Source organism: Scatophagus argus, chromosome 24 (assembly GCF_020382885.2).
Source record: "Scatophagus argus isolate fScaArg1 chromosome 24, fScaArg1.pri, whole genome shotgun sequence".
Taxonomy (NCBI): domain Eukaryota; kingdom Metazoa; phylum Chordata; class Actinopteri; family Scatophagidae; genus Scatophagus; species Scatophagus argus.
The window spans coordinates 6,065,508-6,085,622 of NC_058516.1; the positions used below are offsets into that span (position 1 = coordinate 6,065,508).

The following is a 20,115-nucleotide window of genomic DNA, read 5'->3' on the forward strand; positions in this document are numbered from 1 at the left end:
AGACATTGTTACAACCGTCATTTCCAAAACTTTGCAATATCAAAACAATACAGATGGATAAACAGCACAACGGGGAAGGGGAAGAATATGGATTTTGATTATGAAATGAACCGCCCCTTTAAGCACATTCTCACCGGTTAAGCATCATGTCTTGTTTCAGATGCAATTCAAAGCAGCCTCTTATCTGCAAAGCACAAGCCACAGACTTCCAACCGTCACTAGTCCATAAGCTTTCGCAAGTCGTGCTTGACAGTGTAACTCCAATGCAGAGGATAAAAGTAGTTCCGTTGTATACAAGCACCGAGCAGCTCATGATGTATGGCTGGAGTCTATGTTGCCATGGGTAAGTGGAAAAAATGAAATTGGTGGACTTGTAAAATTTGTGTGCTGTATTTATTCTCTGCATTGATGATGCTGGATTGATTAACAACGATGTCTTATCTCAGCTGAGACAACTTTGAGTTCAGTTGTTGAAACAGAGTTCAACAATTAAAGTAGAATGTAAAAATACAATAAGAAAAATTTGACCGTGTAACTTTAAAAAAAGAGGCAAAAGAAGAAATGATACGTTTTAAATAAATTCTTCCAAATGAAAAGTTGAAATCAGCCACTTGTACTGGTATGAGTATGACGAGATAGAGTTTCTTTGTTATTGCAAGCCAAGCATACGAGCGCCGCCATCTTGCGCTTATCACGTCATTTGTCGCTGCGCAGTGATCTGCCTGTGGAGCCGCGGGATCGAGTTCCCGCCCATACGCGAACGACACTCAACTGTCAATCAATATCTTCGAGCTTTTTATAGCATCATATACCCACTTGAGACCAAACATATCAAAACAGTTAACACTTAAACATACATTGGTGTGATAAAAACTATATAATGACAGAATCCATCTTAGGGAAATTTTCTTTGGGGTGTACTTTGAGTTTTTAGTTTGGTCAAATCCCCCTCTTTTAACAAGGAGCGGGCGGGGTTTATGACCTGTACTGGCGCTTGACTACAGGGGGCGATCGAGATGTTTTGGCTTTACTTTTGGGGCGGTCGTCCATCTTTACGTACAGGCACTTTTTCAGTTAGCTATCTGGCTTCACTCTGTAAACAGAAAGCACTGAAGCTAGCAAGCTAAACCTAACAAAACAAACAGGTCGCTAACTGCACTCTCATCATTCAGTTAACACAATGATTTGTCAGTGTATTCAGATAAATTGAAGTGTAAGGCAGTAAATTCACACATATGGTAATCTCATTGCATTATCTGGTGAAAATAATTGTTTGTGTGTGACTAAGAGCGGGCAGGGTGAATGGAGCTGCACTTTCATTGAAGGGAGACAGGAGTGAAATCCGGATGCTGACTCCTGTGAAATCCCCACTGTACTCTGTGTCATGTAAAAGACCTGCTAATCCCACCTCTTATCACTGACAGAGCACCATCACCACCACCACTTTTACTGGGCAAACACCACAACTGTGGTCAGAGGTTTGGGCTACTAACCATCATGTGACTGGCGTGAGTCCTGCTGGTGTTTCATGGTGTGTATTTGTGAGTGTTACCCAGTAATTCAAGAAGAATTCTAAGCTTGACCAGTTTATATTTATACGTTTTAGTCATTGCTGTTAGCTTTCATTCCCGCTGCTGTTAGGCTGTATAATTCTATGGTCTAGTCCTCTTTCTTCCCTTATGAGGACTTGTATATAGCTTTATAGTGTACTATTTTTACTTACCTTGTAAATTGTTAATTTATTTCACCTCTATATTTTTTTGTAACTGTTTATGCACACTTTTTGCACTCTTCTTGTGTTCTTGTGAGCTGCCACAACAAGTGAATTTCCCCACTGCGGGATCAATAAAGTTCATCTTATCTTATCTTATCTTAATGCTGTATGAATAGATATGTGCCTCGTGTGTGGTGCTATGTCATTTGGGTCACAGAGCAAAGCATCCGATTTTCAGAAAAATAAATGCCTAGCTGTCTTTGAAAAAGAACACTTATTGCGATTCTGAATGTATTTCCTGAGTCTTCTACCCATCTGGGTAAAAAAAAAAAGAGACTGACCGCATTAAAATATGAGCTCTGTCATTTGAATATAAGAGGTACAAAGGGCCCAAATGTAAGTATAGGGTCGAATTACATTTAACCTGAAACACATGCACTCATGCATGCACTCAGACTGACATATGTGCTGTCAGTCTAAATACTTTCATCTGCTAATACACTGTCTATCTATTAGATTACATGAAAATTAAAGTTAAAGTTCTTAAAGGTGTGTAAGTTACTGTATGCACTTTGATAAGTAATTTGTAATTGAGTCTTTAATGCGGTCTGTATACAAAGTCCATATCCAAAGAGTAATACTGATAATGATATCAGAATCAGGTTAAAAAGGCAATAAGAAGTTCACTATGAATATCATTAATCTTATCAGCTCACCTGATGAGTCCTCTTTATCTGTAAGACAAGAACTCTCAGTGTACTCGAGTTCCCTGGGTTATCAACTAAGTACTGACACATGATTATGGTTATGATTATGATGATAGTGTGTTCGGAGGTGGGAGTAACTTGCATGATGGGAGGTGCTGAACACGATGTTTGCAATGTATGTGAAATCTACAGTCTAGCATTAGTGGGCGTTACTAGGAGTTGATGGGAGGTTACATAAGAAGCTGCCCCGGCCTCAGCTCGGTCTTCATGTCTTGCATGTGGACAGGAGTCACTATCCTTTTTGTGTGTTTTTACTGAAGGATTCAGTTGGAGAGAGGACCCATAGTCGACACGCACAGGAACCATGGCAGGTGAGTCCCAGTCTGGACTGGGACCCTGAGGCACCCATCCGCTCATTTTGGGATTTCTTGTTCTGCAAGTTTTAGAGGGATAGTCTTGCATACATTGCACGATGTTATTTGCTTCATGCACATGTGCTAAACTATCCAAATATTTCTACCAAACCAGGTGTATTTGTTCAGATGATTACTTTTAACTTTATCTGAATGTGTAATAATGTGTGACTTACGTTATTCATTTCTGCAGACAAAAACAAGAAGTCGGCAAAAAATGTAAGTCCAACTGTTATTTATGTTAAAAATACCATTGTTTATTAGTGCTCTGATACCTTACAGGACTTTATTTTAAGAGGAAAACATTTGCATTCATTTGGATGAAACTATGGCATAAAAATATCTAACTACAGGCACTCATAGTTTGTTGAAGAATAAACAGGCTTTCAGGGCATGGACTGTACACCCAGTGAGTGTTCAACTTCCTTTGTAGAACTTGTCGCCCTCTTAGTCACCATAATTTTTCTTTGCCTCTTACAGTGGTCTGTCTTTGGCTTCCCAATAAGCATCTTCTTCATTGTAGTTAATGAGTTCTGCGAACGTTTCTCCTACTATGGCATGCGAGGTGAGTGGCTTTGATGTAATGCAGTTTATTCTGTTTCCTTTATGTAAATATAATAATAATAATATAACCATCATTAGGGCCATTTTTACTGCATTTGAATGCAGGACTTTTTCTTTTAATGGGTTATTTTGATACTCTTGTATTTGTCCTCTTACTTAAATAAATTATCTGAATATTTCTTCCACTTTTTCCCCTCCTCCCTCCCCATCTGCAGCCGTGCTGGTGCTGTACTTGAGGTACTTCTTGAGGTGGGAGGAAGACTTTGCCACCACTATCTACCATACCTTTGTGGCTCTTTGCTATCTGACGCCCATCCTGGGGGCCATTGTGGCTGATTCATGGCTGGGCAAGTTCAAGTGAGTTTCAGAGCCTGCAGATCCAAATAAATGTGTTTTCTCTTGTGGTTTGCATTTAAAAATGCACCAAAATCAACAAACTGTAATTTACTTTATATCGTGTTGTCATAGATGTATGCTGTGCTTCCATATGCTTGTCTGGTATTTTCATGTCTAATTAGCTGTTAAATCTCATCCTTGGATTTTTGACCGTTGTCAAAAGACCCTTGTTATCTTATCTCTGTGATGTACACTTGTTTATCTCTTCACTCCCTCCTCCCGCTTCTCCTCTCTCTGCACAGGACTATTATTTACCTGTCCATCGTTTATACGGTGGGGCAGGTCATCCTGGCAGTAAGTGCAATCCACGACATCACAGACACAAACAAGGATGGCACCCCTGACAACATGGCTTTCCACGTGTGAGTTGAACACATGACAGTACAGTGCAGTAGGCTCACAGGTACAGATATGCACTGACATTGTGCTGTGCTGTGTTTTGCCCTCAGAGCTCTGTCCATGCTAGGTCTGATCCTTATTGCTCTGGGAACAGGAGGCATCAAACCTTGCGTGGCTGCTTTTGGTGGAGACCAGTTTCAAGATCATCAGGTCAGATGTGGCTCAAGCACATGCACACGTATTGCGTACACATAGAAGAGGAGACAAAATAATAGAAACACATCTACAGCCTTGTGAAAGCACATTGTATTCAGAAAGAAAAATAGAGGTAGGCCTCATCCGCTTCAGTATCTCATGAATATCCCCAGATTGAAGAGAAAACATCTCATGATTATGAGGAATAATCATCAATTGCCACTGTGTAATTCATATTTATGTCCCTGGTCATAATTTATTAAAAATAATTAAAAACCTGATCATGTAACCTCGAGATTGGAATTTTCTTGTTGGCCTCATTATGTTTTCCTGAGACAGTTTTCTCACATTTATGGGATGGTTCATGAGCTCCTAGTTGTCTTGTACTTACAAAATCCAGATCTCTAATGACAAGACAGCGATCTATTATGAGTAGACAGATTTCACATAACTTTAAAATAGTTTTCGGTGGTGGTTGTGAGAAACTGATCTTGTAACATGAGTTTATGAGATAGTATGTGATAATAACAAGATATGAAAGGTGAGAGGAAGAGATAAGGTCTGAGTGCAGTTTCTTCTTTAATATAGAGCTTTTCTGTTTTGGGGAAGTTACCAATTACTTGTTACCAAGATTTTAACCATGAAGGAGCAAGTAAATCTTCACATTATGTGGTACAAATCTGACAGAAAATGACCAAACACTCATTAGATTAGCTCAAAAAATACTAGTTTGTCTAGGAGGGATTCAAAAAAGCTATTAATTTTGTATTAAACTGAGTGAGATGCAGCTGGACGTAAACATACACAGACATTGACCTTCCTCTGATGTTCATGCATGCATACACGCAGCACAGGAGTATTATCTCTCTTTTATTTCTTTCAGGTACACACCCACACACACACAGAGCAATTAAAAAGTCGACCCACGTCAGCTCTTCTTCCTATCACTGTTTCATTCCAGCTAGTAGTTCATTAACTTATAAACATGGGGGCATCTGTCTGTCCAAGGCTGGGGACAAAGATTACCCCATAATATTAATGACTTTGGTCAAATGGGATGTTATGTAAAAGCTGAAATGTTAAATGCATCTAATGTAATCAATGATGTATGTAATGTGCATTAGTCCTTTCTGTGTGGGACTTAACTTCCTGTGTCCAACAGGAGAAGCAGAGAAGCACCTTCTTCTCCATCTTCTACCTGTCCATCAACGCTGGCAGCCTGCTGTCCACTGTCATCACCCCCATCCTTAAAGGTACACTGAAGTTGGTCACGTAGCATGAAGTATGAGAATGATATAAACGCATAATGAATTTTACAATTGTGTGTGTGTGTGTGTGTGTGGTTTTCCAGCCCAGGAGTGTGGTATTCACAGCAAGCAGCAGTGCTACCCTCTGGCCTTTGGTGTCCCTGCTGCTCTCATGTTTGTAGCTCTGAGTAAGAAATCTGTTTTTCATGTACATTTATTAAATGTTTTTGAGCTGTAGTAACGTTTTTTCTCATCCAGTGGGAGCTTTCTCACACTAATCCACTAATCCAGTGGATCTTGACCCACATTAAATTGAAGATACTTCATTATTTATTACATCAGTTTGTACAATGGGGCTTTTAAATAAATACTTTATTAAGGCTTTTTGTAAGTAATAATAATGTATTTATTTATAATATGATAATAAGCCGTTTGTATGGATAGCTTCTCATTGTGAAAATAAAAGGGTTAAGGGATTTTATTAATGAATTAATTTAATTAGTTTCATTAATAAACTCATTTGCCAGAACCCTTTATTACTCTTTATAAAGTATTTATATGAATAACTGTAGTGCATATAAGATTGAATTATTTTCTGACATTTTCCTGTTGCTGTTGTGACAAATAATCAAATGTTAATATATATACCTGATGCGTGTGTGTGTGTCTGTGTGTGTGTGCGCGTGCAGTCGTGTTCATTGCTGGAAGTGGTATGTACACTAAGACTGCCCCTCAAGGTAACATCATGGTGAAAGTCTGCAGGTGCATCGGCGTAAGTGGCTCCTGAACATGTTTCTCCGAAACGTTCCAGCTTCACACCACATTTATTCAAACATTCATTAATGAACTTGAAATGTCCTCTCTGCTATCTGTAGTTTGCCATCATGAACCGCTTCAGACATCGTTCCTCTCAGTACCCCAAGAGAACACACTGGATGGACTGGGCTGAGGAGAAATATGATGTAAGTGCAGCTTGCATGTACAAGTACACGTTAATCCAAACAGCACGATCAGCGATGTAAAAATCGTAATCCTTTTCTGTGTTTGGCTCCAGAAACGCCTGATTGCGCAGGTAAAGATGGTGCTGAAGGTGCTCTTCCTCTACATCCCCCTGCCCATGTTCTGGGCTCTCTTTGACCAGCAGGTAACTACAAAATTTCTCTTTTATACCTACAACATGTGACTGCAATTAAAAGCAAATTTCAAAAGAGAAAGAAAGAGATGAAGCAGGTCCAGAAGTGTACTGGCCTAATGAAAAGACAGACTAAGGAAGAGCTGCTTCTCCTCCACAGGGCTCACGATGGACCTTCCAGGCCACCACCCTGGATGGTGACTTTGTAAGTGTTTTACTTGATAGCATTTTTGCTATGTAACACCTTGTGAGTGCAAACAACAAAGAGATTCTGTTTGTCTCACTTTGTTTTCTTCCTCCACAGGGATTTCTCATAGTCCAGGCTGAGCAGATGCAGGTAAGACACTTATGTTGACAGCATGTTCCTCACGTTGCTGTGGTGTTTCTTGATGCTTGTGCCGACGTGCTGAACCTGTTGAATAGGCTCTAAAAGAGTCACTTGTCTTCTTCCTTACCAGACTGTCAACCCTATCTTGATCCTGATTTTGGTGCCAATCATGGACAGTATGGTTTACCCGCTGATTGCCAAGTGCAAAGTCAACTTCAGGTGAGTTTGTTTTGATGTTTTATTTCTGTGTGATGGAAAATATTACATTACTGTAATCCTTCGGGTTCAGGGTTCATTTTGGTTACATTTATGCCAACTTTCTATGCATTCGTTTTTATTTTTGTCTTTGTTTAGCACCTTTTAAACTGTCCTTACCTCACAATAAAATGTAAAGCTGAAACAGGTGCCTGTAAAAGTGATAGCTGATAGTTACATTTGTGTGTGTGTGACATACAATTTCATTTTATATGGACAGAAATACAGCAGAAAAATGTAATAAACATACCGTGGTCCATTTACATGTAAATTGATTTTATCTAACTTATTATTGTGACCTTTTCATTCAAACTCTAATAACCTATCATTTAATCTATCATTTTGTGTATCATATGTTTATTATAGTATCAATCATTCATTATTTTGACTATTACTGACTATTAAAACTAGATAGGGAGATTGATAAAAGTGTTTTGGTCTCCTGAGACCATTAAAACTAAAATGCGTATGAATGTGTGTGTGTGTGTGTGTGTGTGGGGCTCTACAGTCCATTAAAGAGAATGACTGTGGGGATGTTCCTTGCTGCTCTGGCGTTCGTCGCTGCTGCCCTGGTCCAGTTAGAAGTTGATGTGAGTGTTTATACTCATACAAAACTTATGTCTTTGACACGTTACCGCGCAAAGCACAATGCAGTCACACAGTGCCATTTCTCTTCTAGAAAACTCTGCCAACGTTCCCTTCGACGACTCAAGGCCAAGTGAAGTTCATCAACATGGTTGACAGAACACTGCACATCACAGCTGGACCCAAAAATATGTCACTGGAGCCCTTCACGGTACTTCAGTCACCATAAGACATAGTACACAGACACTAACTGTCCAAATGCACTACAACTAAGAAGGCCTGTGTGTGAGTCAGCACACATTAAAGACTATGGGGACCTGTGGATCCTGTCTTTTATCCTACAGGCCAGTAAGGAATACCTGACCTTTGATGACCCATTTGAACTGAATCTGGGACCTAATGCCTCTTACGCAGCCAGTTTGATGGAGGGCAATCGGACCACCATGGTCATCATCCAGGATGGGCTTATACCCAGACCTCTATCAGTGAGCACTTTAATTATATTTATACTGTATGCTCCCTTTATCCATGGATTGTAGCAGATTTAACTGAGAGTTTAAAGATGTGGGGCCTCTAAAGTACCTTTCTATCCCCAGTTCTATGACATCACATCAAAGCCGGAAATGGGCGCCAACGCTATCAGGCAAGTTTCAAATTCTTATGAAGCTTACATGACTAAAACATTCAACATAATTTTCTTTTATCTCATACTTTTGATCATATTCTGACTCCGTCAAGTTTACTGGCAAGGGTGGAGGATGTCCTGACCTCCAGATTCCATCGCTTTAGATACCAAAACATTTTATGTTCCATAGTGAGAAAAGAAATTCACACATTGGAGTCAATATAAAATGTTTAAACACAGAAGTGGCCGATGATATGAACATTTAGGCCTTTGGTAACTAGCAGAAGTATTAATATTGTCCCAACTGTAACAGCAAAACCCCTGAGTGCACTGAACTGAGCAAGGATCCATGTTATTGATTGTAAATTCAGCTTTTATTTTTTGAGCGGAAGAACATGTCTAATCGTGTTTCAGATGTTATATACACTCACTTCATGACTGTGGTTTTCTCATCTGTTGTGTGCCGAATTCCTCTCCCCCAGGTTTTTCAATGGTTACGGCTCAGTTTTGAATATAACAGTGGGTGAGGAGAGCTTTGATGAGATCGTCCCCAACAACATGTCCAAATATGTTGACGTATCACAGGGAAAGTAAGACTGATATTCCTTTTATGTATGTCACAAACACAAAATTTTAGAGAAATGTCCTGGTTCTGACTGCCGTTTTTCCTTGTTATGTCAGTGCAGAGTTCCGGATAAAGGATGAGACCGGACAGGAGTGTGTCTACACTCAGAAGCTGGGCTTCGGCAGCTCTTACACCCTGATCATCCCTACAGATTTCATGTTTGGAGAAAATGTAACTCATGGAAGCATTTTGAATCACCACACAGCTTGAATGTACAGTAGCTTTTCTGATTGACGTGACACATCTGTCTGTGTCCTGCAGTGTGCACAGAGCATCCGGCCACAGATGGACATTAGTCCTAACTCCGTCAGCATGGCCTTGCAGATTCCTCAGTATTTCCTCATCACGGCGGGAGAGGTGGTCTTCTCTGTGACCGGCCTGGAGTTCTCCTACTCACAGGTAGAGGGTGCTTTCCTCACTTATTAATAGCAAAAGCAGTTTGGAAACAACTGAAAAGATAAAAGATAAGTAAAGAAAGCAGCACTGGATAACAAAGTCTGTCCTAATACTGACTGACGATGATTTGCTAAAATGTGTGCAGTTCTACATGAATCTCCTTTTTCTCTGCAGGCACCAAGCAACATGAAGTCTGTGCTGCAGGCTGGTTGGCTGCTCACTGTTGCTTTCGGTAACATCATTGTGCTCATTGTCGCTGAGGCTGCAAAGTTCCCAGATCAGGTGAGTGAATTTTATTTAACCTCCAGTAAACATATTGGGACACTGGGTAAAGTTCACTTCATGTTATACAAATGCTTATGTAAGAGCACAGGTTATATTAGCTAAGGTGGCAGCTTACAAGGAAGTTATGGAAGATGTATTTAGATCTTCTACTCAAGTAACAGCAATATCACAGTAAAAAAGACAATCTATTAAAAGTAAATTTTTGCATTTGGAATCTAATTTAAATCACTCTTTGTGTGTGTGTGTGGTTTTCTTCACAAGTGGGCCGAGTACATCCTCTTCGCCTCTCTGCTGGTGCTTGTGTGCATTATCTTTGCCGTTATGGCCTATTTCTACACCTACATTGACCCGGCCAAGATAGAAGCACAGTTTGAAGAGGAGGAGCCCGAAGAGAAGGAGAAGAGGAGGAGTTTGGGGATGACCAGGAAGGACTCGTTTGAGCACCGTAAACAGAGCAGAAAGGGTTCATCTGACTCCAGCTCTGATGAGCAGGACAGACAGACCAAGATGTAAAACGACCCCCCTCAGCGGCTTTTCCCCCTCTTTCGTATACGAATGCTGCTCCTGTGTTTCACTTCCGAGAGTGCCTGTGCCACTCAATGCAGTCTGTTGCACTGCTGTACGTGCAGTGACTAGAATTAATGGATGACCTGAGAGGTGCTGAAGGTGGAAGGACATAGAATTAGGGCTTAGATGGTTGAGCTCTCGGTGGACAATATTAGTGAAGGATCATAGCAGGGATAATTCAGACACTATTGTCACCATTTTGGCTCAAACTCTTTAAAGAATTTTTTAGAGGTTACACGCTGTAATTAAAATCCCTGGATCTTTATCGGTTTGTAATTTGTGCTTTCACTGTGGTAAATTGATTTTTTAGTGAATTATTTTGGACTGTGTGGCAACATCTTTGTGTAATTTTTGTTTCATAGGATTTTGTAATTTATTGGCACACACATACAAAGAAACAGTTCCAATGTATGTATTTATTTCCAAGCAGTGTTGTATGTATTTTAATATATTGTCACCATTTTATATCTGTCCTCATATGCTCCAGGGTAAAATCGAACAGCAGTGACCGCTTATTAAGTCACAAAAGGTTAAATTGTATTCCTTACTCAACCTCACATTTCATTTTGGCCTGGCAGAGGACTGTCCTGCATGAACAGCTGCTCACCAAGCGCTCCAGTAAAGAGTGGAGTGGTTGGCTTCATGTCAAATAAATTTCTTTCTCTGAATACAAACTCTGCATCGACAACGTTAACGACCACACATGCTCTACACTCGTCAAACTCCAGCAAATGAGCCACGCTGGACACAAGGCTCTCAGTTAGCATTAGATCTTTATTTCTCATGTCACTTTGAAAGCTTACAAGGAGCTTACATTTTACTTGGGAATTCTCAAATGACACAAGCAAAGATTATATACAGTACTATAAACTGTCAGCTATGATAAAGGAGACCAAATGTACACATTTTGTAGTTCTTTCCGTAGCATATGTTTTTCTGTAAGGTATAGATATTTTTGCCAGAGGCAGGTGCCCATATTCATAAAGCATTCCATATTTTCATACTTAACTCTTTGCAGTTATAAAAATATCAGATATTTCTTAATTTCTTTCAATCCCTGTGTTGACAAGTGCGTCTTGATGCAACTCCTCAACATTATTGCTGCATTAGCACAGTAGTAGTAAATTCTGGAACTCTTAAGTAAACATATATAGTAAAACATGGCTATTAGCAACTTTTTTCATTTTGTTTTTTTTCCTCTTACAGGTTTTCTTTAAATACTCGACACACTTTCAAAGTGTGAAAGAAAAAAAAAAACTGATCGGACTCAGCTAAAAGAAAAAAAAAAGGTGCAAATCATACTACAAACATCTGGTGAAAGCGTATAAGAGGACATGGCACTTTTAGCGCGGTGTGGAAGTGAGAACAGAAATGTGTGGAGTGAGGAAATAAGGACGGCGTCGATTTCTGCAGCTCGGCTCGTCCTGATCTGCGGTTTAGTTTGGCCATGAGCGAGCGTCACGATTGCCTGCGATGGTCCTCGGCGGTTACTCCTCGCCTCCGCTTCAAAGTAATGCTGAGGATAAATTACAAGCCAAGGAAAGAATAATACTTGACATGATTTCAGCACTCAGCCGCACACAGTGGTTCCCCCTCGTCCGTCCTCGGCTCCACTCCATATTTGCTATCCTTAGTCAAGAGCCACCGTCTGCCCTCATATTTAACCTACACAACTTCAAAACTGACTTAAATTGTCTAAACATAAGTACAGGTAGGCCTCCTCCCTTGACTACACAAACAAAGGAAAAGCTTCTGCCTCTAAACAAAGTAAGCTTAGTATCATAGTTAGTCTGATGGTTTAGCAGGTGATTGAAATGGAAGATTGGAGCTCAGTCACTTGGTAAGAAAACACTAATGAATACTGAATTTCACTCACCGACGAGTAAAAGAAAACAAACTAAACCTCTGATGAAATGCCAGAACGTAGATGTGTTATCTCAAAAAGGCAAGGCATTTTCTGTTCTCTCTGTTGGAGGAACTCTTGAAATCTTTAAATATCTACTTTTAAACATTATCAATATCTACAAAATGCGCATGACCATTTTGTACACAGTGATTCATTTCCCGCAATGACAACTCGTGATCATGTACAGCATGGCGACCCCCCACCACCTCCTCCTCCTCCTCCTCCTCCCACTGCCTCGGAGGACAAAGGTCCACTTAAAGCACTTTACCTGAGGTTTCATTAAGAATGCTGCAATTTGCCTTAACAGGGAGTCTTACGTAGCACACATGCACGCACACACACAGACACGCTCGCAGGTGCCCACACCCATGTTTGTGCACACACGCAGCTTGCACACAAACATAATATCCCTGCAGGTTCATCAAGCATGCTTTTAGAGGTTCTGGGGATATGACGCCTGCATTGAGAAGGGGATGAAGTCTTGTATTTTTTTGTTTTTTTGGGGGAGGGGGGGGGGGTTCAGCTCCTCGTCGAGCAAATTCCACGTAGAGACTCCGTGGTGTGAGGCTGTCAGAGTCTGACTTGACTTGATGCTCTGACTTTGAGTCTTGTCCCATCTGTTTCTGCAGGTTCTGCTTCCCCCTGAACTTCTCCTCTCATAAGTGGCTAAAAGAAGCTCTCCAGAGTCTCTCCGTTATCCTCCACTTTGGAGTTCAGTAATTTTTACAGGACTAGATTAGCACCCCCCCCAACATGGGAGGTCAAATGTGGTCAGCTGGTATTGAATGACTTGACCCTTGGCTTTTAACCCTCTGACCTGGATGTGGTGTTGGGGGGTGGGGGGTGGGGGCCTGGGAGAGCAGGGCTGGGGCAGAGAGCCGGTTACTAGGGGGAGGAGGAGGATGTCCTGCTTGTGGAGAAGCTGCAAGAAGAGTAGAATAACAACAATAAATCATCATCACCTGCTGCATGTAAAAGGATTCTGTTTTGTGCACAAAACCAAAGTGGGATGCTACCTCTGGAGCCTGTGGACCATGTGAGCCACCAGGGAATCGGAGATACCGGGGTAGGCCTCTTCAGCCAGCAGGATGGCCTCCCTCAGCTCGTCCAGGACCATGGGGTTGCCGTTCACCTGCTCCTGTCTCGCCTTGAGCTGGGAACGAAAACAAACACGGGGACATTTATTCACACTGATGACAGAAGCAATATGATAAGACTCACTCACTGTCCGTTTGAATCAAACCAAAAAGACTAGAAGCGACTGCATTTGAAGTCAGAGTCTGCTGGTTCTCCAGAAGGAGCTCCTTACCTCGGCTAATGCAGGAGAAATGACTGTAGCCAGGCTCTGTGAATAAGGCCTCTTTGGAATGTCTTTTGTCTATGGGGAAAGAGAGAGATGTTAGAAGGAGAAGAGAGGAAGAGAGGTAGGAAACTGAAGTAGCAGACAGCTTTTAACCAACGTGAATGTCCATACAGGAAGTCGGAGCCTCAACAATAACCTCACCTGATCTGATGCCACTGACTGTCCCTCCCCGTTCTGCAGCTTCTTGGGGTCCTTTTCCCGGATGGTGAAGATCCAGTCATCGCTGCCAAAGTCGTTCCCGCCAGACGCCTGGCCATCCTGCTCTCTGATTGGACAAATATTAAAAGGGGCGTTGAATATTCATGAGGATGAGAAATTAAGTCACACTTTAAGTGCTTCGAGCTCATCGTTGTGGCAAATGTGGGAGGAAAGCAGCACAGAGGATGACTCAGCAGGATGTGTACAAATAGGAGTAAAAAGAGCTGCAGGGATAATAGCATACAGTAAAAACATAAAGACTAGCAATAAGAGAAGCAATAAAAAGAAGACAGTAACAGAAATCAATGGCGTATTTGCACAATAAAGAGGGAAAAAAGAGGGTATCAGACTTACGAGTCTGACTCATCAGAACTGGACTCTGTGGTTCTAGACTGCTCTGCCTTCCACCTCTTGTACTTGTCCACCAGCTCAGTCAAGTAGGAGGTCTTTTTCGCATAGCGAACGATCAGCTTATGCTTCAGCAGCTCTTTGGCAGTTGGCCTCTGTGGAAATGAGGAGTTGAGCACACTGTAAACACGGTAAAAACACACTGTAAAAAAATCTGAGTGTATGCAGGCTAAAGAGAAATGCTTTAATATGAAAAATTACATACAAAACTGGGCTCCTTGTTGAGACAGGCCTCGACAAACTCCTTGAGCGGTTTGCTGTAGTTGCCCTCCAGCGTGGGCGGGTTGTTCTTTGGGATGAGGAATAAAACCTTCATGGGGTGCAGCTCCGAGTGGGGAGGCTCACCTTTTGCCAGCTCGATGGCTGTGATGCCCAAAGACCAGATATCAGCCTGAAACACACCAGGTGAACAAAATTAAACTAAGGACAAAAGAAAGTGAAAAAAAATGTACAAAGGAACAACCTAATTTAAAGTGTAATACTGCATTACATCATTAGCTTTTTCATTTTATTTGCAGAGGAAATGCAGATGTAAAACAGTGTATAGTGCAAAAGTAATAGCAGTGTTTCCTGTCAGTTTGCTGGTCACAACTTGATCAGGGTGTAGTTTGACAGCATTAGGCTGTTTGCGCTGCTTCTAAGTGCTATTTTAAAGGAAACGCCATTCAGTGCAGCAAGAGTGCAACCAAGAGTAATGGACCGCGCGGCGTGAACGGAGCACATCGTCCTCCAGCTTACCTTGGAGTCGTAGGCCGACTGTTTGATAACCTCGGGGGCCATCCAGAAGGGCGTGCCGACAAAGGTGTTGCGTTTGATCTGAGTGTCGGTCAGCTGCCCCGCCACACCGAAATCTGCCAGCTTCACCTCTCCTTGCTCGGACAGCAGCACGTTGGCAGCTGCGGGGGGGAGGACAGAAGAGTGAGCAGCTGGGCCACATCAGACTCTTCTGCCGATTCTGCCATTTATCTGCATGGCCAATTTATTTAATACAGACGGAGCAACTGTCAGAAGCCTTTTAGTGACTCTCCAGAGTGTTCATCTCAGTTCCACCGATGAAACGTAAACTATATAATGAATGAAGCCATAAGTGGACATCAATACTATTAACGTGCTATGCGATATTTGTGTCTGCTCATTGATGCCATTTAGTCAGCTGAAACCTGCGTCCTCTAAGAGCAGCGCTCTCAGTCGGTCAACTACCTTTGATATCCCTGTGGATCTTCTTCTCAGAGTGCAGATACTCAAGGCCCTTGAGGATCTCTCTCAGGATCGTGGCGATCTGTGTCTCGTCCAGAGCTCCAGGCTCCATCTTTACAAGAGAAACAAAAAAATAAAACCGTGAGCTGTGGGTGTCTTCTGAGGTGCAGGGTGGGCGAGTATTAATTGTACATGGCTGACACCACAGCAAGACCAAAGAGTAACTTATCTAAAGCCAAGGGCGCAACTTTGATTCAAATTAAAAAGGAGCACTTCACCAAAAATTACATTCAAGGATAAGCCTGGTGATAAACTTTTCTTGTGGAGTCTTTTTGGATGATCCAGAAGACGTGGAGCTCAGTGAAATAAAAATGAAGCAGGAAAAATCACTTACCAAATCTAATGCTGAGCCTCCACCTAAATACTCCATAATGATCCATAACTTAGTGTCCTGGAACAGCAGAGACAGAGAGAGAAACACATGGTACATTTCAGAATTAGTTTATGAAGGTGGTTACTGGCTTACTGTGAGCTGTCAAGAGGCACGTGCATTCCCAAACAAGTCAGGATGACACTAATAAGAGCCTGGTGGGAGCCTGAAGTCGTCTGAGGCTAATCCTTTTAAATTTAGGATTATTCAGGGAAAAAGTGGGTACAGAGATCCTTTTATGTCTCATCCCTTTCGTTCACTTGGAGGTTTGATTTATGCGGGGAACTGATGCAAAAATACTAAACTAAAAAGCGTTAATGCATATCCAGTTGACTCCTAATCATGACACGACGTGAGACAAACCTTCAGGTATGATCCATAGTACTTGGTGACAAAGGGGCTGTCGCACTGGCTCAGCACCGTGATCTCCTGCTGGATGTCTTCGATCTCGTCCTCCGCCTCCTCCAGATCTATGATCTTGATGGCCACTACTTTCTGGGTGCGATTGTCGATGCCTTTGAACACCTCGCCGAATGAACCCTTGCCAATGCGCTCCAGCTTGGTGAACAGCTCCTCCGGGTCAGCTTTGGCATTCTGTTGGTGATGAGAGGGGAGGACAAAGCGGGGGAGGAAAGGGAAGGCGGCATTAAGAAAAGAAAAGAAAGAAAGAAAGAAAGAGGGATGGTTGAAAAGAACTGAATGTTTGGGAGCAAATAGGAAACACCAGCAGGGAGCCATTCTTACAGGATGCATTAATTCATTCGTTGCAACACCTTTTGTTTGTTTACACAGAAAGAGAGACACAGGAGAATAAAAGGGAAAGAGTGTAACAATTGGATAACATGCAGGCAAAAAGAATTTCAATAACATGAAATGGGCACCTAAAATAACGTTCTAGTTCTTTGAATAACCTACAGCACCTGTGGGGTTTAGTGTCTGCCATTCACAGATCAAAGTATTTTTTTTGGTGATTGACAAGTTACTGCAGCTCAACTATGGATGAAAATGGTCTTGAATTTTAACTTCTGAGTCAGATTTTTTAAAGACCTTTTCCAGTGTTTTCATAATGGCACTAAAAGTAACTTTCCTTGAGTGTTTTAAATAGCAACTACAATTATGTCTAACCACAATGTCCTCCTTCAATCACTCAGTCAGCCAATCGCAAGAGCTGCATCCCATCAGCCATCACAGCTTCATATACACCTTCGACTTGAAATAAAAAGCATTCATTTTGAAATGCTGACACTGGCACGGCACCTCATGCAGATAATCATTTTATAGATGACAAAAATGATTAAAACGACCCTGTACGTCACCTGCAGATACACATTTCTATCTATGAAAGATCTGAAAACATCCAGACGAACAGGAAGGACAAATGTTGCATGATTTCTGTGTGTTTGGGAGGTCAGGAAAAAAAAACTTAAGTGGAGCTTTGAAGTGCCTCTGGGAAAAAGCTGGAAGTGTGTTCCATGTATCCAACAATATGTATCCTATTTCCAATTTTCCTGATTAAGCACACTGTAGTGTTGGTATCCTAGTTGAATGTCGCAGTAAGTGAACTAAAATGACTTCACTCTCCAGAGGCTGTTATGTGGGAAACACAAGAGCAGGCGCTGACAAAAACAACTTCCTTTCATGACCTTTTTTGGGGCAGAGAAAGGGTCAATACGGCTGTTTTGAGATAGCTACATGAGACAGCTGCCATATGCAAGAAGGGATACTTATGTCATAAATGGAGAATGTTATGGGGTCGTGAAAGAGGTTTATTCAAGAAACTAAAAAGTGATTCTGCTATTGAAAAGTGTGATGCAGAACAGATTATAATGCAATAATGCGCTGAGTCATATTTTATTAACAATAAGATGCTTTGTTTGGGACCAAGGGGTCAAACTGGAACACGGCTTTCAAGTTAAACTACTGGCAAACCCTGACTTTTGCTGCCTGATTTGCAACTTGCACAGATAGTTTCAGACCTGTATTAAATCAATATTTGATATGTGAAAATACTGCTAGAAAAAGCAGACTAGCAAAGCCTTTAATTCAGGCTATTTAATTTAAGAACAACCACTGACAATCTTTTTCTCCTAGCATGAGTTATGATGTTTTAAATGGACAGGTGTCTTCAGTGGTGCCAAATCCCCAGCAGTTTGTCCTCTTCTGATGCATTTTCCCCAAGACTCTGAATCTGTATACATTTACTTTCAACCAGGAATATGTGCTAACAAGCTTGCACAGGGAATATAATCTGGTGCAAGAGGCAGATTACATTAGGAACTGTTATCTCCTCTAGGTATCTACCCAACACAATTATCCCCTATAGGCAAAATCCTAAAGATAGCAGCAGAGTCAAGAACAAGACTCATGTGTGCATAATAGTTTCTTTGTTACATGAGAACCATCGAGTTCTATTGCTGTCAAGTCGTTAAAATATGGGAATTTCACGTGCGTTTCTTTCTGTCGCAAATATGTGGCGTTCACTGTCGCCGGGAAAATAAATAGTAATGACGACATAGCGGAGACGTTAATTAACGTTCTGCTGTGTTGTCGGGGGTCCCATACAAATTCTTCTGTTCTGAGTTCTGAGTTTAGGTTGCTTCACATTTTTGGTCTTCTCAATAAATTGTGACAACAGCTACGTGCCTGACAAGCACTTCGTTCTGCGTTGATGAACAACAGCATCATCATCATCTTTAAAATATTTCCGGCGTCCGTGAGGTTAATTTCAGGAGATGATCTTTTGAGTCCGAGGACTCCGAGAATCACGAGTTGAAAAGGTGTGCATGAAGCCCACAGCGGGAAATCAAAGAGTGTACATTTTGTTCTGGCAGTGACCTCGACGACCAACTGAGGAACAAACTCAAAAGACATTTGGCTTACCTGCATCCCCGGCAGGTTACCCTGAACAGGAGAATGGGCCATGGTGATGCTGACTGGTTTTGAGCCTCCTCCAACAACGCTCCTCGACTTGACTGATGTTTACAGTCCCGGCTGCGGTGCCGTTAGTGTTAGCAATCCTCCGGGACACCAGGTTAACACGGGCCTACTGAAAACCGTCTCAGGTACTTTTATGTGAAGAGAAAAATGTCCTTCAGCACACGCTGGTGTGCCTTCCCAGTGTCGGAACAACCCCAAGTCGTCCAAAACAGCTGAGCAAGCTAACAGACGCTGGCTAATGCTAACTCTGAACGAGAAATCCGCAATGTTAGTTTGCTAACCAGCTGGCTAAGCATTAACTAGTGCGGTAAATCCAATGTTTCCCTCTCAGACGAGTTTTGCAGCTGCCACAACAGAAACGGATAAGTAACAACAACTGTTTATTTTAAAATTACCCAACTGTCACTTTCTGAAAACGTATTCTCTCGCTAACGGTGTTGTCAGCTAGCTAACATGGTTATCTCGTTAGCTAGCTAGCCAACGCAGACAGCCTGACTAACGTTCTGTCAGCGAGCTGGCTCGGAGCACAATTTGCATGCATACCGTAAATGTCACCCACAGAACGGAGTCTCGAGTAAACAGATCGCCGAGCTTTTATCTTTGCTTGAACTTGTATTCAGCAGCTCCACGGGTCTGGCATCTGCGGCAAAGATCGCTCGCCAGTGTTTTTGTTTCCTCCCTCACTTTCGTCCCGTAGTCTCGGCCATCTTGTCGGTGCTGTGACGCCTGGCTGGGCGGATCCGGATCCGGATCAACAACAACATCCTCCTGCCTTCTTTCTCTCCAGGTGTTGGTGCCAGGTGGATGGACCGAGGTCCCGTTAAAGTTTTTGAAGTCTTGATATTGAGAAAGGCCCGCATTAAGCCGTGTTGTTATGTCTGTGTAGAGCCCCATCTGAGAAAATTCGAGTCTCACTGTGATTTGCTGCAGATTGCCTGGGAAACTCTATAATAATAAAAATAAATTTACACCGCTGATTAATATGAAATACACTGATTAAATCACTTCTCAGATTAAAATGGAGTTATGTCTGCCGGGGGCCCCAGAGGGTCTGTGCCTCATTTTAGGAGCTACTGCCCGTGGCATACTGTAATCAATCCACTTTGTATCCTTAAAGGCGGCATAACAATTACACACTTTGCGTCTTGACCTCTGTAATACTGACGTCTACGTAATAGCATTGCAGCCTAGTGTATATACTGAATTGAAACAAAACAACTGCATTGTGAGCAAATCAAATTCCAATGATTTTCCAGCCCATGCTCTTTTGCAGTGCTGCAGCGCTAATTGCACTGGATCTAAT

At 41.9% G+C, this 20,115-nt stretch overlaps 3 protein-coding genes across 9 annotated transcripts in view; 2 read left to right on the forward strand and 1 right to left on the reverse strand.

The window, feature by feature from the left end:
• Positions 1-160: 160 nt before the first annotated feature.
• Positions 161-10,852, forward strand: LOC124055727 (solute carrier family 15 member 1-like). 6 transcript variants are annotated; one of them, XM_046382817.1, is made up of 25 exons: positions 161-343; positions 1,425-1,541; positions 2,742-2,792; positions 3,028-3,053; positions 3,315-3,399; positions 3,614-3,755; positions 4,037-4,156; positions 4,244-4,343; positions 5,491-5,581; positions 5,680-5,763; positions 6,265-6,347; positions 6,451-6,537; positions 6,630-6,719; positions 6,868-6,912; positions 7,012-7,044; positions 7,166-7,254; positions 7,799-7,880; positions 7,970-8,086; positions 8,220-8,360; positions 8,472-8,518; positions 8,983-9,090; positions 9,182-9,296; positions 9,387-9,524; positions 9,696-9,803; positions 10,068-10,852. In XM_046382817.1, the coding sequence occupies exons 3-25, from the start codon at positions 2,786-2,788 to the stop codon at positions 10,317-10,319; spliced, it is 2,190 nt and encodes a 729-aa protein (XP_046238773.1). In that variant the 5' UTR covers positions 161-343; positions 1,425-1,541; positions 2,742-2,785; the 3' UTR covers positions 10,320-10,852. The 6 variants fall into 6 exon arrangements, with proteins under 6 accessions (XP_046238773.1, XP_046238776.1, XP_046238771.1 ...); XM_046382815.1 differs by having other exon boundaries at positions 162-343; positions 1,425-1,531; XM_046382818.1 differs by lacking the exon at positions 161-343 and adding an exon at positions 1,032-1,145.
• A 275-nt stretch (positions 10,853-11,127) lies between these two features.
• On the reverse strand, positions 11,128-18,891 carry stk24b (serine/threonine kinase 24b (STE20 homolog, yeast)). The gene is made up of 11 exons (XM_046382822.1): positions 18,756-18,891; positions 16,239-16,469; positions 15,840-15,896; positions 15,449-15,557; positions 14,987-15,144; positions 14,454-14,639; positions 14,195-14,343; positions 13,784-13,907; positions 13,589-13,657; positions 13,296-13,432; positions 11,128-13,201 (listed from the first exon to the last, which is right to left on the reverse strand). The coding sequence occupies exons 1-11, from the start codon at positions 18,795-18,797 to the stop codon at positions 13,165-13,167; spliced, it is 1,299 nt and encodes a 432-aa protein (XP_046238778.1). The 5' UTR covers positions 18,798-18,891; the 3' UTR covers positions 11,128-13,164.
• Positions 18,800-20,115, forward strand: part of LOC124055725 (sodium-driven chloride bicarbonate exchanger-like) — a 37,853-nt gene continuing 36,537 nt past the window's right edge. For both annotated transcript variants that reach the window (XM_046382809.1, XM_046382810.1), the window contains exon 1: positions 18,800-18,937. The gene's annotated coding sequence lies outside the window, so the exon portion shown is untranslated. The remainder of the gene's footprint in view (positions 18,938-20,115) is intronic.

Bases quoted from the DNA above. Each gene is read 5' to 3' on its own strand.
- stk24b (XM_046382822.1), bottom strand. From the start codon at position 18,797: ATGGCCCATTCTCCTGTTCAGGGTAACCTGCCGGGGATGCAG. The intron at 13,658-13,783 runs GTGAGGTTATTG...CTTTCCCCATAG, and splicing joins AGTCAGTGGCATCAGATCAG to ACAAAAGACATTCCAAAGAG. The intron at 13,202-13,295 runs GTAGCATCCCAC...CTCTTCTTGCAG, and splicing joins ATGGTCCACAGGCTCCAGAG to CTTCTCCACAAGCAGGACAT.
- LOC124055727 (XM_046382817.1), top strand. The intron at 5,582-5,679 runs GTACACTGAAGT...GTGGTTTTCCAG, and splicing joins CATCACCCCCATCCTTAAAG to CCCAGGAGTGTGGTATTCAC. The intron at 8,361-8,471 runs GTGAGCACTTTA...TTCTATCCCCAG, and splicing joins TTATACCCAGACCTCTATCA to TTCTATGACATCACATCAAA.